The 18,927-nt window shown below is 35.8% G+C and overlaps 2 protein-coding genes across 10 annotated transcripts in view; one reads left to right on the forward strand and one right to left on the reverse strand.

Moving 5' to 3' along the window:
* CTNNA3 (catenin alpha 3) overlaps nt 1–18,927 on the forward strand; it is a 442,665-nt gene that overhangs the window by 127,176 nt on the left and 296,562 nt on the right. The gene's annotated exons all lie outside the window — the stretch shown is intronic.
* The window catches only part of LRRTM3 (leucine rich repeat transmembrane neuronal 3), an 81,428-nt gene continuing 62,652 nt past the window's right edge, over nt 152–18,927 (reverse strand). The window contains 1 exon segment of the mRNA NM_001199545.2: nt 152–1,789. Within this exon segment, the coding sequence (NP_001186474.1) occupies nt 1,580–1,789 (210 nt within the window). The 3' untranslated portion in view covers nt 152–1,579.

Raw genomic sequence — 18,927 nt, forward strand, 5'->3', positions numbered from 1 at the left:
GAATGCAGATTAATTTTTTGACAAGATTTTGAAGCTGTTTTTCATTATAGTTGCTTTATATTTTGTGAAAAGAGTTGAACTGTAATTTAAATTTGTCTTCTGCTTTGAAGCTGCATGAAAATACGGTGGGATGAACATTCAGAAAAATATATTGCGGTTATATAATTTCTCTTTATTATAAAAAAGTTGCTTCACCGTATGAAACATTTTTATCTTGTATTTTGGAAGGCTCCTGTTCCCTTTTATATTTCACCCAGTCAGCATGATATAATATGAATCTAATTTCTGTAATCTTTTATGATTACATCTTGAGGGTTGTGTTATAAAAGTTATTCTCATACAGTATTGAGAAACCTTGAAGATTCAAAACAAAACAATGGGATATAAGAATACTTCAATATTAAATGCTAAACCAATAATCAGTGTAGTAATTGTTAAGACTTAATATTATATTCGTTGTATTCCAAGATTTTTTTTCTTCTCCTGATGCAGTGTATCAAAAAACTGCTAACCTTCATCATTGGGCCCAAATAAATATATTTTTCTTCTAAGTAGAGGCTTCTTGATTTTGAGTAATATTTTATATTCCAGAACTGGTATAATTCCGACTCTGAGGGCTTGTTTCTGTTACTGCATCTGTCACCAACTATCTTGGATAGAAGCAGGTTTTGGCCCTTGTGTCTTTACGCTTAAATACCAATGCCTGATTTGGCGGGCTGTGCTTTCAGAACAGGTTCTGTAAAGACAGCTGCCTGTTGAAGCCTACTTTTCATTTTGTCTTGCAGAAGAGTGAGACTTAACAAAACTTCATCAGGGATGATTAACAGTTCCATATATGAACTCTGTTCTTAAAATACTGCTCATAGTTACATTATTCTGATTTTAAAAATCTGTCTGTATGTATGTCAGCGAAGTCTGAGGAGAACTGTGAAATTTTTGTTGGTTTTCATTAATAAGCAAAATTGGCTATGTATTTCAAGAATTTCTTTGAAGTCTGAATAATTAAACTATCCTTCTGGTTAATACATTACTCCTGGTACAAGTAGATAAAATTCTACACTTCAGAGATGGTAAAAATGGTGCATATTCTGCAAAGGACAGAATTTTAGGCTACAGGTTTCTGGGCACAAAAGCAGTAATAAAATGATCCCTAGAAAACAGTGCAACTGAATAACACAAGAAATAACTTTTGTTAATTTAAAACTTTAGAAACTGAAACTTGTAAGATGTAATTAAATTATGGTACTGTACATACCAGCTGTTCTTGGTAATTGAAACTTTACAATATGAAAAATACATTACATCTGTACAGTTTATACAGGCAAGTAGGATGAGTCTTGAAAAAAGATTCATTTCGAGGATCATACTTTGAAGTCAAAAAATACTGCACAACTTAACTAATTACAAATTGTAGACTTGAAACAATTAATCTTTGTGGATCTTTTAAAAATTAAACAGGGATACTAGAATCCATATTATTATGTCTTCTCACTTCTGTCGATAATGTTACATAGAATTTGGTTGCAGCCTCTGCTACAGGGAAAAATAAAAATCACCACTGCCAACAACCCCCCATCAGTTAAGCCAACTGCTGACTGTGTTCCTTGATTCGTGCCGCTGTTGTTATTGTGCTCAGATCCAGATCAGTTTCTAGGTGTGTTTCCACTGCTTCTTCTTGGGTGTTTGAGTTGTAGGCCTTGTGAGCAAGCAGTTCATGATGTACTCCACAGTAACTTATCGTGGGCTGATCATAGGCAAGAAATGTTGACACATTCATGGCCAGTGGTATCTGGAGGAAAAACAAAGATGAAAAACAGCCAGTTGCCTTGGCATAATACAATTCTTCTTGTCTGAATCTGTCTAAAACACTGACTAAAGTTGAATGGAGTTCTATGTGTGAAAAGACCTTTTCCTTATCTTTTCCCTTCTATTCCCTCCACCCCAACCCAACCCTGGTCCTTTCTAGGGTGTTTTAAGCCTAGTAACTATCACCTTTGATCTTATAAGAGTACTAATGGGCTTGAGGGTGTGAGTGATAAAGGAATCATAACATTGTATTAAGAAGCAATTGAACTCAATCTTTAGAACGTAATTAACCTCTACTAAAATCAATTTGTCAAGGGAGAGAGAGAGAAGTGACCCAACTGGGGATAAATACAATATTTGAATTGATATTTAAATGGCTTTTCAGGTTAAAAATGGAACTTGCTTGAGTTACATCAGTGTGTGTGGTATCTTTGGTGTCATGGGAAATATCCACAGAGCAGCACACCTGTTACTTGTAGCATCACCATATATTTGAATCTAGCAGTTTTCATTAAATGAGGGACCAGGTTAGATGGTAGCTTCAACTGCTTTTGTGCTATGGTATCTGGAAATCTCTCTGCAGATTTGGCTCAAATGCTTTAGACTGAAAAGTTAAGCTGTTACTTTTTTGACCGCTTTCTTAGGAATTTTCCACATGCTTCAGTATAGTATTATCTTAAATATTCCCTATAATACATGAAGTTAGACTTTGATTTGTATGTATTTCTACTTTTAGATTTAGTTTTATACTTATGAGGAAAATCAAGAGATTAAAAAGGATACTTAAGTAGAATGCAAAATCTGTTCATTTTAGGCAATTTGTGGTATTCAGTGCTGTTATAAAATATCTCATATTTTATTTCTGGTCTACTTCTCCTCCTTTGTTGCTTCTTCTTTCCATCCTTAACTATGCACACCCATCTGTTTTTCTTTCCTGAAATACCCAGGTTCTGACTGCATTGTTTCTGTTTTGTTTAAGAATTTGTGGAAAGAGACTTCCTGGTCACTGCAGTTCACACCACAGCTCGTTTCTAGGTATAATGAGAGGCTGCTACCAGCTGCTGGGTCTCACTCATCAGAGCCCTGGTCATAGTCTCCCTGGTCAGAGTCCTGGAGACGTTAACCCTCATGACATGGTAATTAGATAAAAAACAATAAAACCCAGCCCTGTCTGTATTTCCTTTGCATTTTCCTATTGTTGTTTTCCTTCTGATTTCCTTCCTTTCCTTCCTAAGTGTTTCAGTAAAAGTTCTGTCTTTATATACTTTCAGTTGTTTAACCTTTAAAAAACACTATAGTAGTACTGTAGCACTTGCATTGATAGCTCTCACCTCTTTGACTACGTTGTTTCATCTCTGGTGATGTGTGAATTTCAGGTTGTTCAGAGTTCAGGGTTAGATTAGGTAAGCATCCAAAAAGCCTAAGCTTATCTCAGATTTGCAGTTTGAAAGCTATGTGGTACTGTTCAGGGAAGCATCTGTCCTGCAAGCTGAATTTCGTTGTTTAGTATGAAATTTCTGTACAGTGTCAGGGGGAAAAAGTTCCAATAACCTTATATTTTGCTGGTAAGAAAATCTAAAACTTCAGGCTTGTTTTACATAGAAAATGCAGCTAAAAGACGCGTATACAACACTACGTTGCAAAGCTGAATTTAGAAATTATAAAAAATCTTTATATTCAGTTTTGACAGGAATTTAATCCAGTTTTTGGCATGTGAATGTTTTAGCATGTCTGCTTTAATTTTCACTGGAACTTGAAAGCATAAGTTGCCATGGATCAAAAATAGTTTTTTTTTAAAGAAGAAAGGAAGAAATACAGACAGTTTGATTCTGACTTCTCTCTGGCAATTATGAAGAGCTGCAAACAGCAGGATATCTTTTTGCGATAGCAGAAGTATATTTGCTGCTAAACAGATGTAAACTGATAGGAGATGGGAATGTTTCTAACAACAGATGAGTATCTCGGCAGTCAACAAATATGGGTGAATTTCTAGCAAAAAAATGCAGTATTTATTGAGCCGTTGGTTTCATGGTAGTGTTTTTATCTGATTGTCTGACCTTGGCTTGGCTTTCATAAGAAACAGAATTGCTTTTTTTTTTTTTTTTTTTGGCATTGTAGTTAGACTTAGAGGAACTATTTCCAGGTTTTGTTATTTTATTAAATATGATGCATATGTGGTGTTCAGACTCCTAGGAGTGAAATTAAAGACTCAGTCACAGAACCCTGGAAGTGAAAACTGTGGAAACTAAATGCTTAAGGGGCATGGCTTAAGGGCTTAAGGATGTAACCATAGGAAAATATGATCGGGAAGAGGAATGTTATCCATAGAGATTGTGGAGAGAGGGAGCTGAAAAAACACAGTTCGTGAGCAAGAGGGAGGATGAAAAGGACTACTTAAACCAAGTCCTACAGCGGAATGTGAGAATGAAATGAGGTGAAGATGGACACAGTGGAAGTGATGAAGTTGTGATATAGAATTCTGAAAATATACAGAATGTCATTATAATGTAGGAACGGGAGTACAATACATTAGTATATGGTTGACATATGAAAAACGAATCTTCTTATCACTGAGTTGTAGGTATGGAAGGCACCTCTGTAGATCATTGAGTCCAACCCCCCTGTTAAAGTAGATTCCATTGTAGAAGTCAGTGAAGTTTTGCTAGTGGCTTCAATACGTAAGTAAATGCATAAATAGAAGAAACCATTGTAAAACCATGAAGGCATTATTGGTATGAATAAAAATTAAATGCTTTATTTGTGACCACAATGAAGAATCGTGTTATTTCAAATGACACTCAAGACAAACCTGATCCTTTTCCATTGTTTTGACTTTGTGATACATTTTGCTTGTTGTTTAAATTTATCAGAGGTTAAAATTTGAGTAGTACTATTTTTAAAATTCTTAGGCATATTAAAAAAAAAATTGAAGAATTATAATACCTTGGGTTTCTTAGATAGGGAATAGATTAGAATAAATTATAATGAATGTATTTAAGAAACCTTACCTAAATTGGTTCTTCCATGAATCTCAACAACTTTATTTCAGACTTTGAATTTCAAAATAAAAGCCATTTCTATCTTCATTTGGGAAATCATTTTGAAATCATAGTTTCTTTCTTGTTTCCCAAACCTATGAACCTCACTGTTGAATGCTGTTCTAAGCAACTCATTACTGAAGCCTTTTTAACCGTGTTTACAATTCAGCATTTCCCAGTTATCTTTGATTCTTCTCTGAATAACTATTTTCCACTACCTTGTTCGTTTGCAAATCAGTTGTCACGTTGTTTTTGCTTCTTGCGCAGTCCCCTCTGAACTTTTCAACTTGCCTAATCCAAACTTCATGAAGCCCTTTTCTTTCAAGGTGTTTAGAAACCCTTACCTATTCTTCTGAAGTGCTCTCTGTCCTATTTTCTCATGTTTCTCATTTGTACATTTCCTATCTCGTTCCCTGCTTTTTGCTTCAATTTCTACCTTGCACAAAAGAAGGCCGGAAAAACAGTTTCCCAGATTTTCCCATTTGCCTAATTTCATTATGGTCCTCCACAAGTGCCCTTTTGTTTTCATATGAAACATTGCAGGGGAATGTAATGCCTATCCCAGGTATTACCACAGAACTTTCATAACATGTTTTCTTATGTCCTGCTTTCCTGCCCAAGGGGGGCTAATTTTTCTCAAATCCTTTTTTTTTTTGCCCTATTGCACTAACTTTTTACTAAGAGCGGTGTACCAACTTGGTTTTTACTTTCCCTTCTCTTTCTGTAAGATAGAGAGAAATACTGTATAAAAATGTAATCCAAAACATGTTCCAGTGCTGCTGATGTATAGCAGTTCTGTGAATTTTTGCTCTCATCTGCCAGAAGCTGCCTCAGCTCATGCTGGTAGAGGAAAACTGGTTTTATATGCATGTACAAATATAAGGTAGAAGCTTTGCAGATGGTCTCTTTCTCAGCTGTCCATAATAAGCTGAGTATGTCTCGGAGTATTTGAAGTACCGTTAGGATTCTGGTTTATTGATAGCTACACAAGAGTTAACCACAATATTCATTCCACCTTCTTAGTTGGCTTCTCCTTGAAGCGTTCCGTACAAAGTGTTGTGCCAGGATGGCTGCGAAGTTGTTTAATATCTTCTCTCACTGCCTTCTGCCCTGCATACCTACATTTAAATTCTCTGTGATTTAGACACGTCTTGCTTGTAACAAGTCCCTTATTTCATCTCTCAAGTAGCATATGCAAGGGCTTTCTGTGAAAGCCCTAAAGCTGCTTAGTATGGGTAGTTGTGAAAAAGAAGCCAATCTCTTTCACCGTCTGCTTCTTCAAGCAAGTGTTTACTTAGTCCTGTGCCATGAAACAAGGGAGAAAATTAAACACAAACTTCTGTAGAAGGCGCAGATAAACCTGTTACAGCCAACTTGTAAGAATCGTGGTTTCACAATTCAGATCCTCTTAGCTCCTCTAACAAAATGCAGTTCAACCATGGGAGAGGTTACCAGTTGTTTCTGATGGTTGGTGGTGTTTGTATATGCTGTGAGTGACCTTACTGTAAAGAAACGAGTAACTAATTAAATTCTGAGCCCTTTGAAGAGCTGTTAATGGGTTGGTGCCTTCAAAACCTGCCAGTCACTTTTAAGGATCTTGGTTTTTCTTTAAATATAAGTAACTTGCATATTGTAAGGTGGTTGTTGTTTAGAACTTGCAACTGCATATATGAACCTTTTCATGTCCACACTCTAATGGCCTGGGAAAAGGCAGTATGCTGTTAGATTAATTGGTCAGCACGCTGGTAGAAACCTCCCAAGGCACTGGCATTAATTTGCCCGGTTTTACCTGTGAGTGGCCTGGAGGTGTTGTACAAGGGAAGGAAGTAGAAAGGGATAATTTTTTCAAGTTTTTTCCGCTTCTTTTAAGGTAAATTCCTACTCATTCCAGGCTGAAGATAAGAACCTATAGAAAAGCATTAAACAGTCATGGTAGTTTTGATCAAGTGACAAGATTGTTCTTTATGCAGATGCTAATGCCCTCTTAGTGAGGGAAAACTGTGTTTCCTATTCAAAGAACAGTTCACTGCAAATGTTGTATGTACTTCTAATGTGATAATTTGTTTCTCGAAATAACTTGCTTTTGCTACTGTTTTCCTTCACAATAAATCTGGGCAATAAGCACAGTAGTGGTATGCTCCACGTGTTTTGCTTGGGTATGGTAATTTTTCTATTCCAGAGTATTAGCCTTGAGTTACCTAGCTCGAGGTTCCACACTGTGAGAAATATTGCAGTGGAAACCAGAAGTGTTACTTATCATTTACCTATTTTGGACTTAAAATTCACTGTCATGCCACATCAAATATGTGTTGCAACCATACTTCTCTTTATCAGAGAAGGAGAATAATAAGGAAATAGGACAGAGAAGTCTGCATCATGTCTGTCCATGTTTAAAGCTTTTTAGCCATCTGTTCTGTCATACTGAACATGGGGACAAGTTGTCTCCATGGCAATATAAGAACCATATTATTTCAAACCTCGTACTGAAATAGCTGCTGTTTCCAGACCTTACTTTCAGTTCTTGTGGCTGAATGTCCTGTTATTGCATTGATTTAAAAAGAAAAAAAACAAAACAAACAAAAAAAAAAAAAGAAAAAAACACGAATAATACAAAACTCCTACACTTTAGTAAGCACATGACTAGAATTGAAGTCCAGCAGTCCAGTCGTATGTCCATATCTGTCCAATCTTTGACATGGATTTTGAGTAATTAATGATGCAGTATATTCTCAGAGTATAAAAATCACTGGTAAAACCAAACGTCAGTACTCTGAAACCTTTATGTTGAATGACTGACATGTACCAAGTAAGCTGATTATTTATTTATTTATTGAGGGGTGGGAGAGGATACAGTGAGCATTTAGCCACTATTAACCACTTCCATGAGAAAGACAGGCAGTTTTAATTAGTTGTGTGAATGTGGATTTGGTATATTAAAGTAGAAGGAACTGAGAAAAATAAAAATAAGAACTGAGCAAGCTGAATAGACTGTTTTTAACAATAACCTTTACTGGTTATTGAAATACCAAAATGAGCAGTTGATAAGAGCTGCTGTAGAGTATGACCCCTTTCCTTCTGTTTTAAAATAGTAGTAGAAGATAAGAACTAGCAAGATTTTATTTTTATTCTAATTCAGTAAACGGGGGTTCAGTCTAAGAAACAATCAACTTGTGGTTTCCTAGCTGATGAACCTTCTGCCTTGCATGTTGTTAGATTTCTCAAAATTTGAACAGTGTGACATTTTCTTAGTATCTTTCCTTCCTGCAAAGAATGTGACATTCATGGGATGAAAGCAATTTGTGACTAGATTAGCATTAATTGCGTGCTTGGCTTCGTAAGCAATAGATATTAAATTTTATCTTAGTCATTAATGTTAGCTACTAACATTAAAAGAGGAACGTGTTCTAAATATTAGCCAACCTAACAAGGTAAATATCTGCACTGCAATTTTGAAGATTTGTTTTTTACTTTGATACGCTTTACTAGTAGGTGCATTTATATGTATGTATTTTAAGTAACTGGCCAACAGTTGTATTGTAGCATATAGAATTGGAGAAGTAGGTTTTAGTGTGTGATTGAGTAAAAATTTCACTTTTGACTTGATGCATAGTTTGAAATATGCTTCGTGGTGTTTAATAATTGTTTATGGTCCTAAATTAGTTCTGAAAGTGTTACTATAATTAGATCTATCTTTCTTAAGCACTAACAATTTTAGCTTTCTTTTTTGTTTTACTTTTCTACCAAAAACTCTTATTTGTTGATAGTAATTATGCTGAAAGCATAATTACTGAAGTATGATTTCAGAAAGACAGCTCTGAACTTTCTGGGAATTAAAATAAACCAACACATATAAAACTTTTAACTTAATTCTGGCTAAATTATAGGTTGAGCTCAAAGTGAGCGATAGCAAGCATTTGGGAAAAGATAGTTATTTTTGTATTTTTGCAGCTTGGAGAATCTGACCATCATAGACTATTTCAGTTGTAATTCTTAGGTTAGCAGTTGAAAGATAACATTAAAATATGAAGATCTACATGAAGAAAAAAAGCACATGGAAGAAAAAAAAACAGCTTTAAAAGTAAATAATGTATTTGTAAAGAGAGCTCAAGGAGAAGTTTGTAAGACGTGCCTAAGTAGATAGATGCATATGTGCTGTACAAATTAGCTTGTGAGTCTTGTGGACAAGAGTTAAAGAAGGTCAGTGCAGCTTCTTCTCTCCTTTTCAATTTTTCAGAATATGAGATTCTTTTTCTTGTAAAAGGAAAGGGAGCTGAATGAAAGGAACTAAAGAGCAAATCTGAGATTCACTTCAAGTTATACCTTTGCTTTAGTAGTACTGTAAAAACAACAGACCCAAAAGCATCAACAAACCAACCAAAAAGCACCCTTTTGTATGACATTGAAGAAATAATAAGAAGTCAATCTTAGTTAAACTTTATTGTGCCTTTAGTGAACAGTTAGAGTTTGATTACCCTATGGCTTGGTCATGGAGAAGGTCTTGCAGAAACCAGAGAGAGCTCTGTAGAAAAGAAGGTCTTTGCTTTTCAACATATTGCTGAAGACCAGTGATATCAAAGCAGGTGCAGCTCAGCCTACTTCTGTATTTGCACATTTTCAGTAAGTGTGATTGTTTTGGCTGATAGTTGGACTTTCTGACCCAAAATAGAGCAGACCTAGTGTTTTTTCAGGGGCTCAATTCCTCAGAAGTTAGTTTCTTATATATTGGATAGACTTCTGTAGAATGTGATTAAAACTATCTTATTTTACTCTTCTCTAATTATTTAAATGCAATGAGCAATTTTAATATCCCTTAAGTGCCATGATAGGCAATCTCATTACTTTTCATCAGGTTTGTTTGCAAATAAATTAAAGAGCAGCAAAAATAAATAAGACTGAAGAAACTGAAAGGTGAAGTATTCAGAGTGAGGAATCAGATGCTATCCTTAAGAATACGATATTTTTCTTATTTATCTTTAGCTGGTTGTTCCCTTTTTCATGTTAAAGCACTGAGGATATGTTATATACGTGCTGTATCTAACTATGAAGACTACATTCTAATATTTTCTAGAAGAAAAGCTGATATTCTTACAGCTCCAATAATGGGCTTCTGAGGAAGCAATTAGGAGGCTTGGTAATTATGAAGACATAGATGTCTTCTTTTTCCCACTTTGCTCATTATCTCTCTGTTATTTCTCAGTTGTTAAGCTTTCTTTCTTCTGTTTTACTGTTATTTCCCTCTTTCTGTCTTGAAGAGGAAGCATCCTTGTTAATCGTATTTTGTGTAATGCCTCTGTCTTCCTGTTACACTTTTTTTTTTTTTTTTTTGCTGCTATTTGTCTATTTCAATGACCTTTGCTTTTCTTTGTGTTCTGCTGTCTTGGGCTACTTTTTTTAGTGAGTCATCCTTATGATCATTTGCCTTAAGGGTCAAAATATGATCTCCTGACTCCAGGAAAGGAGCTAGAAAAGCAAAGTAGTGCACAGACAAACTCAGAGTGAAACCACCAATTGCAGTTCTGTATTTTGAGTATTAGCTGTTAGCCTGGATATTTAAACAGTTTCACAGTACCCTAAGTCCGGTCTTGCTGATTTGTACGTGGATGCAACTTGCCTAGCAGACCAAGCTGATGGGACATCTGCTTTGTCAATCTAGTATTTGCATAAATCAGAATTATGTGAGCTAAGAAATATTTGCACGAGAGATCTTGAGCTCTGATGGGTAAAGAACTTGTGCTATTTCTGAGAGCAAGGAATAAACCTTATGTATTCTTCTAATGGGATTATTTTCTCAGCTGGTTTTCAGTAATATTGATGCATTAAATGATCAGAGCTTTGATGTGAAATTTTAACCAGTTTTAGTAAAGCGGTGTTCTCTGGTGCACAGTACTCTTAAGCTAATAAATAGTAGTAAAAGAGCTAACCTACATTCATGGCTTGCATCAGCTTATGATATGAGTAGCATTATTTCAGTTGACCAATCCAGACTTACGTAAAAGAGACAGAAAACGCATACTGAGACTTCTGTAATCCTAATTTATTGGATCCCAAAGCCCCTTGAATTACATGGCTCAGATCCAAATGATGGTGACAGGTGACGGGACGAGGGGAAATGTCCTCAAGTTGCGTCAGGTTAAGTTTAGGTTCGATATCAGGAATAACTTGTTTGCAGAAATGGTTTTTAAGCACTGGAATAGGCTCCCCAGGGAAGTGCTTGAGTCACCATCCCTGCATGAGTTAAAAAAACCATTTGGATGTGGTGCTCAGGGACGTGATTTAGCAGAGGTTTTGTTAGAGTTAGGGTAGTATGGTTAGGTTGTGGTTGGACTTGATGATCTTTAAGGTCATTTCCAACCTGAGCAATTCTATGATTCTGTGATGTTTTCAAGTACCATGTTCTGTCTGTTGATCTTTAAATTTATTGGAATAGTACTTTTGGGGTTTGATTATTTGTTGATACACTTCAGTTATTATAGGATGTGTTTTTTTAGATACGTACTTATAGATGTGTTTTTTAAATTAAAAAAAACATTTTTTTAAAAAATTATCTTGTAACATATAACAGGTATATTCCCAGAGGAAAAGTTAGTACATACACCATGGAATTCAAGAATTCTCATCCTTTCAATCTTCACTCTGACCTCCGTTCATGCTTCCATGTTTTCTTATATGCCTAACAGGCCGCTAGCTTTTTTTTGTTCTTGTTATTGCTCATAAGTACTCTTTACTTTGCTACAGAAGCAGTAGCTGGGAGCTCCTGGCTTGGCTTGCAAGGAATTAGAGCCATGTGCAGCTGTATGTTAGTGTCATGTTGAAAACTGACCAATGCCAGAGCATCACAGAAAGCTGAGGGGGATAACAGGATTGATACAGGTCATGAAACAAGACAACAGTTAGGGAGGAGTACTTGTTCTGTCAGATAGTTCACAGAGTGGGGATGGAAAGAACTGAATCCTCATCTATCCATTCATCAAATAACTAAAACACAGAAAGTGTCCATTCTTCACATAGTCACCACTGCAGTTTAGTTAAAGAACTAGCATGTAGCGCTTCTCAAAATTTTAAAACAAAAATATCTTCATGTTTCTTTAAAAAACAAAAAAAAACCCACACCTTTGAAGAATGCCAGAATGGTACTGCAGTGAGGCAGAGGATGTCCCTGAAAGTAGTTAAGTTCTCTTTCTCTGTTAGTAGAAGGCAAATTGACGTGTTTGCCCCAAAAGAAGAGACTTCCCAAAGAATATTGAGAAAAACAACCCAAAACACAGAAGGAGCTAAATCTAAAGATCTCTAGCTGGCAATGTATAAAATTAATGGAGTTTAATTGAGTTTTGTTGACTAATGTCATAGAATTCACTATGCAATGGCAATGTTTTTTTGCAAACTACTGTAATTTACTAAAAACTCATCTGAGTGAAGTACTTACAACAGCATACATTAGTGAATCAGCTCTGCATAATTATTTTAGTAAATTAAATAAAGATATGCTTGTTAAAGTTGGAAGGATTTTGTAATGGAATGCTAACATTGGATACATCTGAAAAAATAACAGAGGTTAATATAATATATCTCATAGGTGGGGAGCATTGTTTATGTGGTTCTTTCAGTTCATTTCTCAGTAAAGGATCTGAAGTTCATTGTGTTTATGTGACAAATTTAAATTGTTATTTTCTGACGTGGTGGACAATAGTGGCAATATAGTATTTATTTTCCTTAATTAAAACATGTCCTTATATATTATATTATTTAGTATTTGTACTAATTGAGCATTTTTCTTTTTTTAAACTCCTTGTCCTCTGAATGTGTGGAAGTGGTCTTCATATCATGTCGGTTTTTTCGAAGATTGTATGAAAGACATCCTGAAATAGTGAGGGAAATGATAACTCTTAAGGATACTCATCTAGGGCCAGACAATTAAGCACAGTCAGTTTGATCTTTTCTAGTACTCAGTCATACAAATCTGTTTACTTTCCCGGAGTATCTCTTGAAAGACACAGCAGTGTGTGCTTACTCTGCAGCTGTTCTTTAGGTGATGAAAGAAGCGGCTTGTACTACTTTTGGTATTGTGGGTAGGCAGATAATGGTTCTCTTCTGAACACATAACCTGAGGTATTAAACAGTAAGAAACTCTTCTCATGTAGCAAAAGCTCAGTGCAGATTTAAAGGAACACACAAAATGGGTCCTGTGCTGCACTCCTAATGGAGGAGAAGAACGGAGCGTATTTTTCAAACAAGTGAGCTCTCACCATTTTTTTTGTTCCATTTAGTTAATTCTATATGGAAACTTCTACAGAAGTTTCAAGAGAAGCTGAGCTTTTATTCAAATAGCTTATTTGCTGTCAGAATAAACAAGGGAAGTCACTGGAAAACAAGACAAACTTGAAGGGCTCAACAGCTAGATGCGCTAAAACAGTCTAGCTGTAAGGACAAATTAAGCAGAGGTATGCTAGGTGTTCATCAGTCTGCTTGGCCTAGTGTCACTGTTTACTGCCTGCCAGTGACTGCAGGAGGAAGATAAAGATAGAGAACACTGTGCTGGTCGTAAAAGAAATTACCATCTGTATTTGAGAAATACAATGATGATGTGTGAGCCATCATTATTAATGGGTATGTGCACATAATAAAATGATGATAGTTTTAACAGTGTTGATAAATGTGCATTCTGAAGCTTGTATACCTGCATATAATTCGAGACAACTCCTGCTGGTAGAATATGAACTTCCACTTCGATGGAAATTCAGAAACAAGAGACTTTAGATACACAATGAGTTAGAATGAAAAATCATTTAGGATTTTTAAAGTTTTTCACAACTTGTTCACTATGGATTAGAATTTTTTTATTGTAACTGTTTTTGTTACACGCAATCTTAATTAAAATATAAACGCAATAATATGAATTTTCACAGTTGATTTTTGAAAAGTTAATTTGAGGATTAAAATGGCAATAGTGTTTTAAAATAATAAGTGTATTTGGGTGTAATCTAGGTGTTTTTTTTTGTGTGTGTGTGTGTTTTTAATAAAGATATTTCATTAATTGGAATTTTCTAATAGAGAAATCTATCCACATGGTTTTGGCCAATTCTGTGTACCTCAAGATTAATTCCAAGGACTGGTTCATTTGCTAGAGCCAAGTCATGCCCTCAGCATGATGGTGTTTGTGGTGTAGTGCTATGTCTTGCCTAACATCAGATTCAGATATAAAACACAATCTAGCAACAGGAGACTGAGTTGCTAGTTGCAGTGATCCATTGTTCAGTGACCCTTACTAACTAAAGGACTTAAGTTGTCATGAAAGAATATAATCATTATGTCAGTTCTTCCTTATCATCTGGCTGCTTGAGCAAACTATTGTTTAGTATGTTGCGCACCAGTGCATGGCATGGTTCCCATTTATATGCATTTCCATTTCTTTGGGCTTTTCTGGTTCTTTCTTTTGGAGTACAGTTATAAAAAATGGCGTGGACTTTGGCTTGTTCCTTGTTAAGGGGTCTGATGCTGCCTGTTCTACACAGTAATGAAAATTTCAAGGCCAAAGATGATGTGAGTAATGTGGCTTTATGTAATCATGAATTACAACTTTAATACCTATTAGGAATAAACAAACCAACAAAAAGTCAATTAGTACATGTCACTTCTTTAGAGCGCTAACGGTAGAATGCTAACAGCTTATTTGTATTTGCTTGGCTTGGATTTGCAGTTCAAGTAGCATTTTGTCAGTGAGGGAAGAATAGGATTTTCCTGCATTTGTTTAGTCACAGTGGAGTGCTCTTGTCATTCTACAATCCTAGGTAATACAAGGTTGCTTCTCAAAAATTATTTTTGAATTAGAGGGTGCTCACATGCATTTGAACTGTTCCTTGTGTAAGTGCAGCACGTTCAAGGTAGTGTAATGGGTCTGATTTTAAAAGACATGCAGCAATTTCAGTGCCTCATCAACAGAAAAATGGTGTAGTGTATGCTAATGCACCTGAACCGGAGATGCCAACCCCAAGTCCTCTTAGGTGCTAACCTCTAGGTTCCTGGTGTGCTGCAGGTTGGTGATACTTCTGGGCCTGGGTCTACCGAAATGTGATTAACAGACAATCCATCAACCTGATTAAGAGCAGTTTGGTCTGGAAACTTGATGAAGCAGAACTCCTCAGAAATGTGAGATGACTGCTTGCTCATTATGCTGCTTAAATGTGCAGATAGCACTACATTCCACTCAAAAAATATGAGTGGGCCTGAAGAAGGGCCAGTGTGCTTAAAAGCTGCACTTTTCTTCAAATTTATCAAGTTGCTCTAATTAAAAAAACAAGCAAACAAACAAACAGAAACCCAACAAAAAACAGTTTTTTTTTTTCTATGAATCCTCCTAGCATAAAGCACATCAACCATGGCTACAGAGCCAGAAGTCTGTCTGAAGGAGGAAGAGCTTCTACCTCCTAGATAAAAGCAAGCAAAGAGCAACCAGTAGAGAGTAATCAGTAGTTATTCATTGGTTCTTTTTTTATGAAGTAACCTTATGACAACTTGAAGTCAATTTCTAAATGACTACTGCCTTTACAAACAGCCAGTAAAAGTATGTGAAAAGACTGTATCTTCTGAGAGATGAGCGTGTGTTTCCACTGAGAATAGTCTTGGCTTACTTTATTACTTAGAAAACCCCCCTTTAGATTCATCTACTTCGAAAACTTTAGCATAAAATTTGCATTGCAAGAATTTGCACGAGAATGACCAAAACGTAATTGATTTCTAGAACACACTTTTTCAGTCTGGACCAGCATGCTTTGTTATTGAACACCAGATGGGCTGAAAACCTGACTAAATTTCACAATCAAATTTCTCAGGTAAAATCTGTTTAAACGTACAAAACAGTTTTTTAAATATTTGGACAGACTTTTTAGTGAAATTTTAGAAAAAAGGAGAAATGTTTTATGCAACTTCATATGACAGAGATTGTTGCCAGCTTTTTTAAAAAAATACTTAATCATTTTGTTTCTTTTTGTTGCATGCTTTGCACATTAAAAATAGATGAACGTACGACTATTCAGCTGTGCTAACCAAAAATGCAGATGCCACTCTCTTATATCTGTATTGGGAAATTCCCTATAAAAGGCTATTTATCTCGAAGTTACTGAAGATAGTTTGAATGGGTCAAGTTCATTTTTTACCAATGGATTTTAAGTTTGTACAGTCAATGTTTCTTTAATCTTATGAATGTTAACAAAATATTTTATAAATCACAGGAGGATTCAGGTATAGTAATATTGTTTAAGTAATGGATTTGATTCCAGGGAAGCTAATGTAGTTTTCAGTGCTGTTGTGATGGTTCACTGCTTTGTGCACGAAGTCTGTAGAGCCTGCTCCGAAGTCAGGCAGTTGGTCTTGGTTATGCAATAGTCTATTACAAGACTTTGTCACTATGGTGGCTTTGTGAACCAGCCATGGGGCATATCCTCAGTTGTAACCTGCTTTCCACAGAGCCATCTGGGCAGCTACAGTTTGACTTTATCCACACTCTGCTTCCTAGCATCGATAGGAAATGGAACTAGAAAAGACAAATTGCTACCAAGAAAAGATTACTTTTTCGTAAGACTTTCTGTACTTGGTGGTAGACTTTAGTTTGGCCATCTGTTGAAAGAGAATGGTGACAAATTAGTTGTCATGATTTTTAGAATATATGGCTGAATTATTGATTGCTGATGTCAAATGCATTAATATAAATTTGATTTTTCCAATTAGTGAGGGATGGCTTGAGAAAGAAGTTACTTTATAACAAACTGCTCAGCAGATTTATTTGTTCTGTAATGATTGCCCAAGAAATTACTCTTGCTTTCAACACAAGATGGTCTATGTAATTTTCCTGTCAGTTAAAATAGTACTTGGCATTTCATCTATCTATGTTTTCACCATTTCCTAAGGTATCAAAAACCGGTCATATCTGAAGGTGTACTCCTTGACAGGACAGATGAATGTACTGATGAGTGTTATGGATGTCTGGAAGTAACTGAGCAAAGGTACTTTTCTCAAAGTAAAGTAAATCTCTTAGCCTACAGTCCAGTGAAAATGCTCTTAAAAGAGTTTCTGCGACACACTGCAGTACATAACTGCTAACTCAAATCTCAGAAATGGTAGTCAGGCCACTGGGCTGTGTGTCAAAGGAGTACTGCCAACCCCTCTGCCTTTTCATAGAATCACAGAATGGTTTGTGTTGGAAGGGATCTTAAAGACCACTCTGTTCCATCCCCTGTCATGATCAGGGACACCTCCCACTAGATTAGGTTTTGTTGGTAAGCAAGCTCAGTCATGACGCTTAGATCCCTTCACCATCGTTATGTGTTCTACAGAGCATGTTTATGCATAGCATCTTGCATATCTTGTAGTACAGATTTAAAGTGTTTGCTTAAAATTCACTTAGATTGAAATACTAACTTGTGGTTTGAAAGTAAGAAAGGGAAATGATAACACTGCTGAGTGTTACTTTTAGCTGGATGTTACTGAGAGGAAAGATGGAAAAAAACCTGTTGAAATCTACAGAAGAGTTAAGAATTCAACTTCAAAAGAGTTGAACAAGCGAAGAAGGAATAATTAAATTTGAGATCAGGTCGTATTTATAGATGTACTACTCAACATCCTAGATATGGAACTTTTTCATTAAATGCCCTCATTCAATTTACAGAATATATATAAAATGCACCATAAAGCTTACAAAACGCTCTGGCAAATTAATTTTCTGAGAAGTAGCCCTTCCCCTTGAATGAATGACACATAACTTATCTTTTTGTTTGGAGAGAAAAATCTAAACAAGCAAAAAATAAGAGAAAAAAATCACATAAGAGAAGCTATTGTTTTTCTGGGCTGATGGTTTGCATTAAGTTGTTAATATGCTCGTGTCTTCTTTGAGACATGGTCTGTTTTAATATCCACAGCCCAGTAAGAATTTTTAGTTTCCATTTTGTTTCCATTTAGTTTCTGTTTTATTCAATTGTTATGTAGCACATTCATGCAAGTTTTTTGTCTGAAAGAAAATGGAGATGCAAACAAAAAATATCGTTAAAGCGTTCAAGTCCCTATTCTTAATCTACCTGCCTTTTCTATTCCTTTCTGTCCATGAAGATGTTTGAGCAATGTATGCTGCTGCTTTATAACACCTTTTTTGCTTCCCTGCAGCAAGCATAGTCTCTAGACTATGCCATTTTTACTGCATGTGTGAAACCAGATTGCTATTCCTGTTGCATTTACAGTACTGCTTTCTCTGATACTGTCTGCTGCCCCCAAGGTCTGAGTTACATTTATCTGATGCTTACAGCCTGAAAATAAAGCCAGTGAGTGCTGTACAGAAGTTTCCTGGCCTATAGAGGAAAATCATTAACTCTTACAGAGTTCATTTTCAGGTAAACAAAGGAATGTAAGGAAATTGCAACCTAGCCAAAACATAGGAGGCATGATCTTATTGCTGGGATGAGATCCCCAAAGAAAAGCAGCACAAATGCATATGTCATAAGAAGAAGGTTTTAGAAAGCTGTGGTTGTCTGATTGAAAAGAAAATAGTGCAATGAGAGCAGTAGTATTTAAGAGCTGTAGGGCTGGGCTTGCAAGCTATGGGAATCTTAGCCATTGCAAGCTATGTATCTTTAATTTTCTTGTTGAAAATACCGTTTTGGAGAATCACCTCAGTACTCTCCATCAGCAGATGTTTTTCTGATAAAGGTTCTGTTTCTTGAAGCATTATGTAGTTTATTTATGTATAACTACAGTGTTGCTCTCCTTGGTCTGGGTCCTTTTAATCTCCCTGTTGTGCTAGGATGATAATATATTGAGTTCTTTGCAACATCATGGTAGCTATTTAGATAGATGCTTTTTCATTTCCTTTTCTGCTCTACCTGAGCTGATACAGCATTGCAGTTTTGCTTGCTAATGAGTCTTGTCTCTCACTGGGCATCCATTTGTAGGTGTAAGACACAGCACCTCATTTGCTTGAAATGGACATGCTAATGTGAATATTGGCAGAACTTTTTATCTATCTTCATTTTGTTTTGTATTCTGGAATGTATTTTTCCCTTAATTTTGTGGAATCCTCTGCTTTCATGGGCAGAACTGTGCG

Source organism: Gallus gallus, chromosome 6 (assembly GCF_016699485.2).
Source record: "Gallus gallus isolate bGalGal1 chromosome 6, bGalGal1.mat.broiler.GRCg7b, whole genome shotgun sequence".
NCBI classification, from domain to species: Eukaryota; Metazoa; Chordata; class Aves; order Galliformes; family Phasianidae; genus Gallus; species Gallus gallus.